General features: G+C 44.2%; 1 protein-coding gene across 2 annotated transcripts in view; it reads left to right on the top strand.

The window, feature by feature from the left end:
* Positions 1-12,803, top strand: part of POLR1A (RNA polymerase I subunit A) — a 74,852-nt gene that overhangs the window by 9,458 nt on the left and 52,591 nt on the right. For both annotated transcript variants that reach the window (XM_053200865.1, XM_015075766.3), the window contains exons 7-12: positions 5,061-5,147; positions 6,669-6,774; positions 7,058-7,220; positions 9,890-10,060; positions 10,197-10,319; positions 12,567-12,797. In XM_053200865.1, the coding sequence (XP_053056840.1) occupies positions 5,061-5,147; positions 6,669-6,774; positions 7,058-7,220; positions 9,890-10,060; positions 10,197-10,319; positions 12,567-12,797 (881 nt within the window). The remainder of the gene's footprint in view (positions 1-5,060; positions 5,148-6,668; positions 6,775-7,057; positions 7,221-9,889; positions 10,061-10,196; positions 10,320-12,566; positions 12,798-12,803) is intronic.

The following is a 12,803-nucleotide window of genomic DNA, read 5'->3' as shown; positions in this document are numbered from 1 at the left end:
GTATCATTGGCTGTATGCCCTATGTATGCTGTCCCTTTTATTACTGTGACTAAACTCATTCCGTAATTGGAAACCTGTATCCTCTTCACCTATTTTGCTCAATCCGCCCCTCCCTTTTGGCAACCATCAGTTCTCCGTATTTATAGTTCTGGTACTTCTTGTTTATTCATTTTTGTCTAGATGCCACCTATAAGAAACATATGGTATTTACCTTCCTCACTCTGACTTATTTCACTTAGCCTAATACCCTCTCGGTCTGTTCATGTTGTTGCAAATGGTTCGATCTCCTTTTTATGGCTTCATGATATTCCATTGTATATGTCTTCATCCCATCTTCCTTATCCATTCATCTATAGATGGATACTTCCGTTACTATTGTATCTTGGCTATTGTAAATGATGTAATAAACATGGGGGTGAGTATATCTTTTCAAATTTTCTTTTCTTTTTTTTTGTTAAATACCTGATAGTGGAATTACTGAGTCATGTGGTATTTTTGTTTTTATTTTTTATTTTTTAAGAGAGGGAGAGAGTGCACACAAGTCTGCCTGCTTGCAAGCAGGGGAGGGACAGAGGAAGAGGGAGGGAGAGAGTCTTAAGCAAGCTCCACGCTCAGCACAGAGCCTGACACGGGGCCCAGTCTCACAACCATGAGATCGTGACCTGAGCCGAAATCAGAAGTCAACCAACTGAACCACCGAAGCGCCTGATATTTTTATTTTTAATTTTTAAAGGAACCTCCGTGCTCTTTACCACAGTGATTATAACAATTTACATTTCCACCACCAGTGTACAAGGATTCTTTTTTCTCTACATCCTTGCCAATACTTGTTATTTCTTGTCTTTTTGTTTTAGCCATTCTGACAGGTGTGAGGTGATAGCTCATTTGTGCTTTCAATTTGCATTTCCCTGATGAGTGATGTCAAGCATCTTTTATGTATCTGTGGTATCTGTATGTCTTCTGGGTTTTTTTGTAGCCACAGGATTGTTTACATGTGTTTTTTGTTTTTTCTTTTGAGGTGGTGAAGATTAGATAAGATCTTCCATTTTAAGAACCAAGACCAGTGCTTGCCCCCTGTAGTCGTATAGTTTGTGCTTTATAGATGTTAACTGCTCATTTTTGTGATGCAATCCGTGTGCCTGGATGGAAAAAGCCTAACCTGTGACTGATACTCTGCTATTTATGCTGAGTGGCTTAGAGAAGGTCACTTCCTGGAGCTTTGTTTTCAACTCTATACGTGGCAATAACAAAACTTCTTGTCCACAGTTGAGATTTCATAAGTGAAAGGCCATAGCATATTGTTACTAAACCTTATTCCAGAGCTCAAGAATACGGAATAGGCAGGGAAATAAGTTCTGTTCTTAGAGATGCATAATCTTTTACATTGAGGACTCTCTGGCAAGGCTTGGAGTAAATAACTATCTTGTCCATTTGGCTGCCATAACAAAAATATCATAGACTGGGTGGCATATAAACAATAAATGTTTATTTTTCATGGGTTTCGAGGCTAGGAAGTCCAAGATTTTGGTGCTGGCAAATTTGGTGACTGGTGAGGGCCTGTTTCCTCATTGACAGCTGCCTTCTCTCTGTAGCCTCACATGGCAGAAAGGGCCAAGGGAGCTTTCTGGGGTCTTTTCATAAGGTCACCAATCCCAGGCGCCTGGGTGGCTGTCGTTAAGCATCTGACTTCAACTCAGGTCATGAGTTCAAGTCCCACATGGGGTGAGCTCAGGCCCTGCTTTGGGTGAGGACAAGCCCCAGGTGAGCCCCACTTCTCTCTCTCTCTCTCTCTCTCTCTCTGTCTCTCCCCCCCCCCCCCCCTTGTGGGATTCTCGCTCTCTCTCTGCCCTCACTTACGCCCTCTCTCTCTCTAAAAAAAAAAAAAAAAAATGGCACCAATCCCAATCATGAGAATTCTGCTTTCATGACCTAATCACCTCCCAAAAGCTCCATCTCCAATACCATCATATGGGAGCAATTAGGATTTTAACACATGAGACTTGAGAGGACACAGATTTTTATCTGTGTCCTTTTATTTTAGGCTAATTTTAGGCTAAAGGAAGAGTTGCAAAGATAGTATAGAGAGTTCCTATGTACTCTTTTAAAAAAAAAAAAATTTTTTTAATGTTTATTTATTTTTGAGAGAGAGACAGAGTGTGAGCAGGAGAGGGGCAGAGAGACGGAAACACAGAATCTGAAGCAGGATCCAGGCTCTGACCTATCAGCACAGAGCCCAATGTAGGGCTCGAACTCACGAGCTGTGAGATCATGACCTGAGCCGAAGTCGTCTGCCCAACCGACTGAGCCACCTAGGTGCCCCTCCTGTGTACTTTTTATTCAGTGTGCCCTAATGTAACATCTCAGATCACCAGGGTATACTTGTCCAAACCAAGAAATTAACATTGGTACACTACCATTAACTGAACTACAGACAATTTGCATTTCTCCAGTTTTTCCAGTAACATCCTTTTTATGTTCCAGGATCCAATCCAAGGTACCACACTGCATTTAAAAGCCTGTTTAATTTTGTTTAATGGTTAACAGTTAACCACAAAGGTGGATTTTCCTATCTTTTCTATAAACAGCCCTTGAAACCATTTTTAAGGTTGGGAATTGCTGTTCTAGCCCTTAGGACGCGTTAGAAAATGTTCATAGATTAAAAATGAAAATAGTTGGCATTCCAGAAGATAACTGTTTCTTGGGAGCAAATGTCTAGCAGTTAAGGAGCCTTCCGCTGCCGTTACCAAATGCATTCTTCTGAAGTAATCTTTCACTGCGGCCATGAGAATGTGGTGGTGCCTCCTAAAATTCTATGCATTAGAAACAAGTTGACTGTAGTTTTCAGTGGTTCCAGGATTGGGATTTCAGTACTTAGCAAACATTTACTTGTTGGGCACACAGCCTCATGCCAAAGACCGTGCCTATGGCTGAGCATAGTGCCAAGGTGGAGACCACGTGCCCTCTGCTCTCAGAGAAGGCTGCAGGTGACACAGGTCAGTAACTTCCAGGGAGCAGGTGATACGGAGGCAGGTGAGCATTCCGAACAACGGTTCCTGGCCAAAGGGAACCATCCTGTGAGACCTGTGCCTCTATGGTTGCTATGTAGTAGTGATCCCATGAGGAGCACCATAGCTTATAAAATTCTGCTTATGCTCATGAATGCTCCTCAAGCCCCACGATGCATATGAGCATTTTAAAATGAGAATCCTTACAGCCAAGACACTCCACCATGATCCAGTCTTCCTCGAGTTACTTGACCTTCCAACCCCTTTGTCACATAGCAGCCCTTACAGCTGAAGGAAACCCATGGTAGGGATGTTCTGAAACCCCATCCAGGCAGAAATCATTTTGTACAAGTGTCATGTTAGGGTGGTTCAGCCCATGTGAGGAGATAAGATCCCACAGATTTCTTCTGACTCTAAGATCCTCTGAACGAGCAACCCTAGTTCTAGTCAGCCTTCCCAGCAATGAAACTGCAGTGGAGTGTGTCATGTACTGGTAGCTACTGGGACAGGAGCTGGGGAGTACTGCCAAGTTCAACTGATCTTCCTCAGCCCTTCAAACCTGTTTAGTAGGAGAGGAAGTTCAGATAGTCATTTTCAGAAATGCCCACAAATTGTTTAGCTTAATGGAATCTGTGTTTTCCCGCTGAATATACATAGCTTTCTAATGCTGTGGTTACCCCTGAAGGTCAAAAGCTCTCTTCATTGCACACCCACACTTCCCTTCAGTTGCATTAATTGATTGAAATGTTTTGCTGTTACAGGAATCAAAATTTTAAATGTGTGGACTCCTCGACCTAGCAGTTCCACTTTCACACTTTCTTTTAAGAATTAGACATACCCACAGTATTAAATAGTTTAAAGTAGGAAATGGCTTAAATGCCTATTAAGAGAGACTAGTTAAATTATGCTGCGTCTACTAATTGTTATCCAAGTTTCATATTGCTCTAAAAACTTGGGATGACATATCCTCTGCAGATCATAAACTTAATTGGGGAATTGGAGGTGGAATGAAGCTGGATCTTAAAAGTGTAGAAAAGGCAAAAGAGTGGGGTTTATAAGTATAGATTATTGTAGGATGTTTCGAATATATTTGAGCCAGTGACTATTTAGTATCTGCTGTATGCTAGATAATTGGTCAGATGCTAGGAACACAGACAAGACACAGTGTCTGTGCTGATAAGTACATAAAGAGGGAAAATTGAATAATGCCTAATTTCGGTCATTGTATCCCAGAAGAGGTTGATAGTTTTGAAACTAAAGGGTCACGTTGCTTTTCTCTGTTAATTGTCTAAGTGCCTAGAGCCCTAGTTCCTGAATGGCAGCCTCAAGTTTGATTTTCTGACTTACTCTGAGTATAGCTGATAGACCGTATCCCAGGCTACTCTTGTGTAATCTGAGAAACCCAAATCAATCTACTCCATGTACCTACATATTTGTAGGAAGGAATTGAATACACTTTTACCCATAAAAATGATGATACTAACTTATCTCTAATTTTACTTCTGTGAATCTTTCTGGTAAAGCCATGTGCATAAAGTTCTTTAGCATAGTATAACTTACAATAGTACAAAACTGGGATCAACTCAGATGTCTAACTGTAAGAGTATGGTTGGGTCATTCGGAAGCATCCTCTCAGTGGAATATCATGCAGTCATTAAAAACAATATGTGACAACATGCAGAAATGCTCACAAGATGGCAGTAACTGAGCAAAGCAGGGTACAGAGTAAGTTCACACTTAAGATTATAGTTACCTTAGACACTATGTAAACCAAAGGACTGGAAAAAATATATAGTAGTGATAATGTGATGGAGTGGTATGTGGTTTATTTTTCTTTTCCTTTATTGTTTTTATGCAATAGTTATATTGTTTATATTACTTTAGAAATTAGGTTAAGGGGGAAAATATCCAGAGCTGAGAGTAAACTCAGCTTGATTGATTTCTGTGGTCAAATTGCAGGCTTGGCAGGGTGGGGAAAAAGCATTGATAAATCCCATTATAGAAGGAGTGCCTGTTATTGATTTATTGTGCTTTGATTTCCCCTCCTGGCTCCAGGAATTGAGGATGCTCAGATGGGAAAACGAGGGTACCTGACACCGACCAGCGCCCGAGAACATCTTATTGCCCTTTGGAAGAATGAAGGTGCTGTACCAACCTAAAGAAATAGAAATAAGTCTTTGGGCTCATTTATCCAGCCTTATTATTTTTATTTTTTCTATGTTGTGATCACTGTAATCTCTCCTGAATTCATAGGTTTGGAGCTGGCTTCAGGGTACATTGTCATTGATGCATTAGAGACTAAGCAAGAATCATGAACTTGACAATTACCATACCTGAACCTGGTCATTAAATAACAGCTGTGGGTAGGCCTTGCTTAATACAGTTTGACAGATTTCTGGGAGGTACAGCATAATTCACTTTATTTTAAAAGCCTATAAATAACTTTTCAAAAAAAGAATTCTGAGGGAATTCTTCCTGTGATTCAACAAGTGAATCCTAACATGTCTTTTCTTAGGATTTTTCAACATTTTAATTTCCTACAAAAAGGAAAGTCTTCCCTTCCTTTTGCGTGTACAACAAAAGCTAGGCAGTATATTCAAGCCCTTGTGTCACCACCCTCTGAGAGTGCTCTTGTTTTGGAACACTGAATGCAAACTGCTGTGTAATGGTAAACACTTAAAAACGAAAATGTTGCTGAAAGGATAAGTGATGTCAGGGAAAAAAAAGCACTCCTTTAGTTACTATGATTATTTCTGAGGTAGGCCCCAACACTTTTATTCACTCTGGATTTTGCTTTTTTTTTTTTTTAATCTTTTTTTAATATTTATTTTTGAGGGAGAGAGAGACAGAGCATGAGCAGGGAAGGGGCAGAGAGAGAGGGAGACAGAATCCAAAGCAGGTTCTAGGCTCTGAGCCGTCAGCACAGAGCCCGATGTGGGGCTTGAACCCACGAACCGTGAGATCATGACCTGAGCCAAAGTCAGATGCTCCAACAACTGAGCCACGCAGGTGCCCCACAGTTTTTTTTTTTGTTTTGTTTTGTTTTTAAAGTAAGCTTCATGCCTAGCATGGACCCCAACACAAGGTTTGAGATCAAGGTCTGAGCCAGTCACTTAACCAACAGGGCCACCCAGGCACTCTGATGTAGCTTTTTTTTTTTTTTTTAAGTTTTTTTTTAAGTTTACTGGAAACTTAAAACATAGCTTTGATCCACAAAAATGATCCCCTCTTGGTAGCATACGAATGGTGTTTTGTTTTGTTTTTGAGAAGGCTAACTTTTTAAAATTTGATTCCCCCCGTGTTTTAGATATAGTTTTTATAAAAGCCAAAGCCGTGTGTGTGTGTGTGTGTGTTGTTAAGTCTGATAGTCCAGGAAGGTAGTGAGAAACAAGGTAAAGATATTTACCATCCTTGTCCGTCTCAGTCCCCGGGCTGAGCACTGGGGTCCCCGCAGTGCCCGTCCTCAAGCTACCATCTCACCTGCGTGCACGTTCTCAACATGCAGACACTATTTTTTGCTTGTTTTTAGAAAGAAAAATGTGATTTAACTCCACATGTTGTCTCATATTCTGGGTTTTTTTTCACCCAGTAGAATTTTGTGGTCATCCATCCCTGCCCTTACACATAGATTTAAATGATCATTTTGGTTTATTTCAAATACAGGATTCTTTCTGAATTACCTTTTTTTGGGACTGGAAGATGTTGGCATGGAGTCCAGATTCAATCCCAGTATGTTCTTTTTGGATTTCTTGGTGGTGCCCCCCTCAAGGTAATGCCCTTTAATTGACTTTATTTCACCTGGAAAAGGTTTCTTGAGCGATTCATTGAATAATGACCTCTGGGAGAGGCTTGAAGGGCCAGGGCACCGAGAAGTAAATCAGCAGTTCCACACCCAAGTTGCGGGTAGTTGGGAGTATTGTCTTGAATGTAATAGAAATGTTGGTTGGTTTCTGAGTGTGGTGGGTTGTGAGTTGCTCATAGCAGGGACAGGCAAGAGTCTGAAGAACGTGACCCTTCCCTCACACTAAACAGTTCCATGTGTCCCCCTACAGGTATCGCCCTGTCAATCGGCTAGGGGACCAGATGTTTACTAATGGCCAGACGGTGAACTTGCAGGCTGTCATGAAGGACATGGTCCTGATCCGAAAACTTCTGGCGTTGATGGCCCAAGAACAGGAACTGCCATGTGAGGTGGCAGCACCTGCCAAGGATGAGGTCAGGGCTGCTTTGGAGCTGACGTCATAAGCATATATGTTTAGTTCTAATGCCCACAGTGCAGATGCAGAATGCTGGGGGTGCGGGGAGATGCTGTTTGGGAATTCTGTACAGCTGTGTGTGAGCTCTCATTTGGGGTACCTAGGTAATGTCAGGGGGAAAGCATGGTATGAGCATGGAAAGATCTAGGTTCTGCCCCAGTAACCTTTGTTGAGTTGCTTTAATTTCCTGGGCCCATTTCCACTATAAAATGTGTATGGTTTGTGGTAAGAGTTTATATAGAGGCTGTTCTGGGCCACCTAGCCTCTGTAGCAGTGATTGGCAGCTCCAGAAAGAAGAGTCTGTCGGCTCTAAGAATGTTTCTTTTGGGTTATGGTGCCAGAGCCTGAGTCATCCAGCTCTGTTTTTGGCTCATTAAGACCTCTAGCATTGGGTTCAGGAGGGCAGTGTTGTTGATTCTAGGAATTTCCCAGAATAGGACTGTCAGGTTTGAGGCTTCAGCTTCGTTCTCCGTAAACAGTAGAGCTGGATTCAGTTTTCCCATTTCAGCCGACTTTCTGAGCCTACTTCAGTATGCCAGGTCTTCCATGGGTATAAAGATGAATCAGGCACTCAGAAAGCTTGCTGAGATCATGGAGATCCTTCCCCATTCCGAGATGCCGTCTGGATGGAAGCAGGAAGGCTGTCTCAGCCTTGAGTGGACAGGGCTCTCAGGCTGCTTCCAGCTGCCGGCAACAGTTCGCTGTGAGCCAGTCCCATCACCAGGTGGCGCCGCTGTCTGCCTGGACACTTGTGCTGTGGGTTATCCATACTCTCCTCTGGACTGTCTTTGGTTTTAAGTTTTCTGACCTGTCAGCATAGGTGTGCTTTCAAAAACCTTCAGTCTAAGAGGAACATGCCATCTGCAGGCCCTAGTCCAGTTTAGGGGGAAGACCGTTAAGATAGCCAAGACCAGGGCTAAGAACTTTTACTTCAGTGTCCCTTGAAATTAGAGCAGCGCTTTGTCAAAAAAAAGAAAATAGGAACAAAAAGGCCGAGTGTCTGCAGAAATAAACAACATCCTTTCTGATTCTTAAAGTCCTTGCTACCTGAAGTCGCAGTGCCTCCTTTCTGTGTGATTAACAGGACATGTTCTTATTTCTTTCCCTATTTGCTCCCTGCATTCCTTTTCTGTGGCAGCCCTCTCCTGAATTATGAATGCCTGATGGGGGCCAGGGGCTACACTAGGCACCGAGTATATGCTCGTGAGACAGGGTCTCCTTGCATGAGTCATCACATAGCCCTGAATCAGGTAATATCATAAGCAGTAAGTTAGGCTGACATCGCCCCTGTCGTCATACAGGTGACCATCTCTCCCTGTGAGGCTTCCTCAGAGCAGAAAATACATCTGTCCTCCCTATATCTAAAGAAGATGCCTTTATTTCTTAGGGTGGAGGACAAACCCACTTCAGTAATGGTTTTCTTGGCAGTCTTATTTACTAGAGCTTCGCCCCTCCCCTCATACCTCTCCCAACACACTAACAGATTTCTTCTCACCATCTCACTCACACTGGGGGACATCGGTCTCCAGTGTCATACCTAGCCAGTTGGGGCTAGTAGGTGGCCAGACAGTGTCAGTAGGTGGTGCTGTCAGGCAGCTTAAGGGCCTGTCTCCTGGGCAGGTAGGGAGAGAAGAGAAGGAGGCAGAGCCAGGGACAGAAATATTAAGAAGGATTGGTTCAGATATTCCAGTGAGGCTTGGAGATCAGCCAGTCACTTGACATATCTCAGTTGGGGACCCACATTTTAATTGATAAAATAGAAAATAACATAGCAAACATTTTTACTTTTAAGAAATTCTTCCACTTATATTTTCGTAAGTGCTTCAAATCAAGATTTTCCAAAACCATAAACAAAGGTGAAATTCCATATGAGAATCAGTTATCTGGCAGGATAACAGAGTTTCATGAAGAGTATTGAAGGGGCAAGAATTTATACGGTGGTCTGAAGGATTAGGTAGTAAGGGACTACAACAGCTGCTGGTAGCAGACCCCTCCATTACTTTCTTGGGTTTCACAGTTCAGTGAAACAACCTATTGTGTTGGAGAAGCCTACAAGGCACATAATTGTAAGTGGCCTCTGGCCAATAGCCAACTAGGAACTGAGGCCCCCAGTCCAGCCACTCTCTGGGAATTGCATCCTGCCAACAGCCGTGTCAGCTTAGAGATGGATCCTTCCCCAGTTGAACCTTCAGATGAGACCATGGCTCTGACTGACTCCTTTATTGCAGCCTAGGGGAGGCTCTGAAGCAGAGAACCTAGTTGGGCTGTGCCCAGATTCCTGACTTACAGAAACTGTGAGATAATAAATACATGTTAGTTTAAAAAAAAAAAAGAGAGAGAAAGCTCGCATGTAAACTTGAGTTCATTTTACTATCAGAAAAACACAGACTGGTAAATGTATATGATGGGGCTGATGTTATGTTGATACAAACTGACAAGATAGATTTATCAGGACTTTGTCACTGATCCATCAGTGGCAAAAAAGACATAGGCATAAGACAAAAGACATAAAGGCAAACTCCAGAGCTCATCATTTGTCAGAGCTAGAGGAAGAAAGAAAAACAAAACAAAGCCTGGCCTTTGTGAGGTTTTTCCATCATGCCTCTTTTCTTGATTGTGTCTTGCCAGGAAAAAGACTCTTCGATTGCCCTGGACCGATCCTTTTTGAGTACACTTCCTGGCCAGTCCCTCACAGACAAACTTTACAACATTTGGATTCGTCTTCAGAGCCACGTCAATATCGTGTTTGATAGTGAAATGGATAAATTAATGATGGAAAAGTACCCTGGCATTAGACAGGTGAGCAGGAAGTTGGATCCCCATTGCTAACCGAAGGGGTTAAATAATAACTGTATTTGTTTTGAAACAAGAAAATAATAAGTATACTTTTTTTTTTCTTTAAACTGCTTTCTGTGGACTTTTTTCCTGCATAAAGATCCTGGAGAAGAAGGATGGCTTATTCCGAAAGCACATGATGGGAAAGCGAGTGGACTATGCGGCCCGCTCTGTCATCTGCCCAGACATGTACATTAACACCAACGAAATTGGAATTCCTATGGTGTGTGTGGTGGGGCCTCTCTGCTACTGTTGGGTGTGGTACATGGGAGTGCTGAGGGCTGGGGGGGAAGGTGTGCAGCACACTGGTTGTGGCTTGGGTGGGGACAGCTTTTGCTTCTTCCTGAACAAGCCATTTGGCAGGGACGTGAGGCTGTGTGATGGTATTGCTTTCACTCTTTACCAGGTCTCCAAACACCTTGTACCTACAAGGAAGACCCTTCCTGGGCAAGCAGGGAGCCAACTGCCACATCCCCGCCTGCGTATCTTCCTCCTGCCTCTCAAAGCCTAGTCTCTAAACCTTCCTAGTCAGATTGAATGCAGGACAGAGACGAGGAAGAGGGAAAGGGGGGGTTTCCGTCCCATGCACTTGCCAGGCATTAGGAGACAGGAATGTGTACACTTAGTTGCCAGGCTCAGGAAGGGAGAAAACCTCCAGAGAGGGCTCTGTGTGTGTGTCATCCATCCTCCCAGCTCCTTGGGGGTGAGCAGTGTGCCCCATCCACCCATTAGTGTTTCCTCAGGGAGCCAGCCTCCTTTTCTCACTTCCCCACCCATTCGGGCTGTGGTGTGCATTAGCAGTAGCGCTTTAATTGGCTTCCTCCTTAATGGGCCTTGAGGTCAGTAATATGAAGGTGGTTTATTTCCCTTTGTGGAGAGTCTCATTTCCTCACACACTGCCCCCTCTGCTGCTCTCTGGGGAGCGCTGGTAATGAGCAGAGCTCAAGTGTTCTGATGGTCCCCTGTATGCCCGCTGCCTCGTCTCTCTGGGGTACACTCGGCTTCCTGGGCAAAGGCACACATATGAGAGGCCAGGAGTCAGAGAAAGCTTAGTCCTGGGCCCACTGCCTCCTAGAGCCATAGATCTTTATGTCTGGAAGCTGGGTCAGGTGGCAGAGAAAGGTATTATGAAGCCCAGTTGTGACCTTCCTGAGTCTGAGGCCCATTTCGTTGCTATTTGTTGCTTTCTTTGGACAGAAGGCATGGACTACCCCTATAGCCTTTGGCCTCACAATGCATAGAGCATCCCAGCTTTAGGAGAGACCTGTAGTGCTGCCTCTTGTTTCCACCTTCAGAGGTGCCGGTTCTCGGATGTGGGTTCATTTCATAATGACTTGTCCTAAGGAGGGACTCCCCCTCTGCCTACCTCCAGCCTGTTCAGGTCTCAGGGCCATGGTAGCCTGGGGGTGTTACTCACAGGATGGCTGTGAGGAGCTGACTGTGCGAGATTGCCTCTTGGTCCCTTGTGGCACACCCTTCCCGTAAAGCACCGTGGAGAGGTGTCATGGGAGCAGAGGAACTGAAATAAGTTTGGGGAATGAGCTAGAGATGAGCAGTGAACCAGACCGACTAGAGTGTCCCCTGAGAGGCTTACATTCCAGTGGTGGAGACAAATAAAGGAATATATAGGAGCATAAACACTGTCAGGTGGTGGTCAGTGCATTGGAAAAAACAGAATAGGCCATGGGGAAAGGGAGCACTGGCTGGGGTGGCAGGTAAGGCTTTTCGCAAAGTGTTGTTTAAGCAGAGACGTGGACAAAGAACCTGGACCGAGTTCAACCAGGTTCTTTATGAAGGACTCTGCATAGTCTCTGATACGGTTGTGTGCCATGTAGGAGCATCAGTGTTTATAACATTCAGCCACTTAGAAACTTACTTAACCACATAACTCCTCTTGGAGTATATTGCAGGTTAAGCGTTAAGTGGTAACGCTGCACTTTCTCATATATCAGGAGACTGAATTGGTTTCATCCCAAGTGCCACCTTGATTGCAGTGGCAGCCAAAACTGCTGGGTAGAGGCTCCAACGCCATGTCTGGGTTAGTGATGTCTACTGGAGTGGAGGGGGCTGTGGTGGTACTTGAGGGCGGGTATTTGCCGCCTCTCTCAAGTTAGTGTCCCATTCTGTGTTGCCTTTGGGGACTGAATTGATTGGTGGGTGAGGAAATGATGAAGTTTTAGAATGGGTGACAAAAATTTTAATGTGTAAATGCAACACTCAAATTTTTCTCTCCAGACAGACTGCTAGGAAAGGAGGCCTGATCTCTATTCCCTTGGGGCCTCAAGTCTAGATAAATGGCTTTGTGGAGAAGACAGACAGGATGTTGCATACTCCCTGAAGGACCTTTGTGGCTAAGATAGCACCTCCACGTCATGGGGAAGAAGTCTCACAGCCTGTTGAGTCAGATTTTGAATCTCTATACAATCTTTCCTGCCTACCCCGAATTTTCATATCCACTCCCTGTTTCCAGGTGTTTGCCACAAAACTGACCTACCCTCAGCCAGTCACCCCCTGGAATGTTCAGGAACTGAGGCAAGCGGTCATCAATGGCCCCAGTGTGCACCCGGGAGCCTCCATGGTCATCAACGAGGATGGCAGTCGTACGGCCCTGAGTGCTGTGGACCTGACACAGCGGGAAGCCGTGGCCAAACAGCTCCTGACACCAGCCACGGGGGCACCTAAGCCCCAGGGGACAAAAATTGTGAGT

This window comes from Acinonyx jubatus, chromosome A3 (genome assembly GCF_027475565.1).
Source record: "Acinonyx jubatus isolate Ajub_Pintada_27869175 chromosome A3, VMU_Ajub_asm_v1.0, whole genome shotgun sequence".
NCBI classification, from domain to species: domain Eukaryota; kingdom Metazoa; phylum Chordata; class Mammalia; order Carnivora; family Felidae; genus Acinonyx; species Acinonyx jubatus.
Note: the sequence above shows the minus strand (reverse complement) of the source record. Positions and strands in the feature narration are given on the sequence as shown.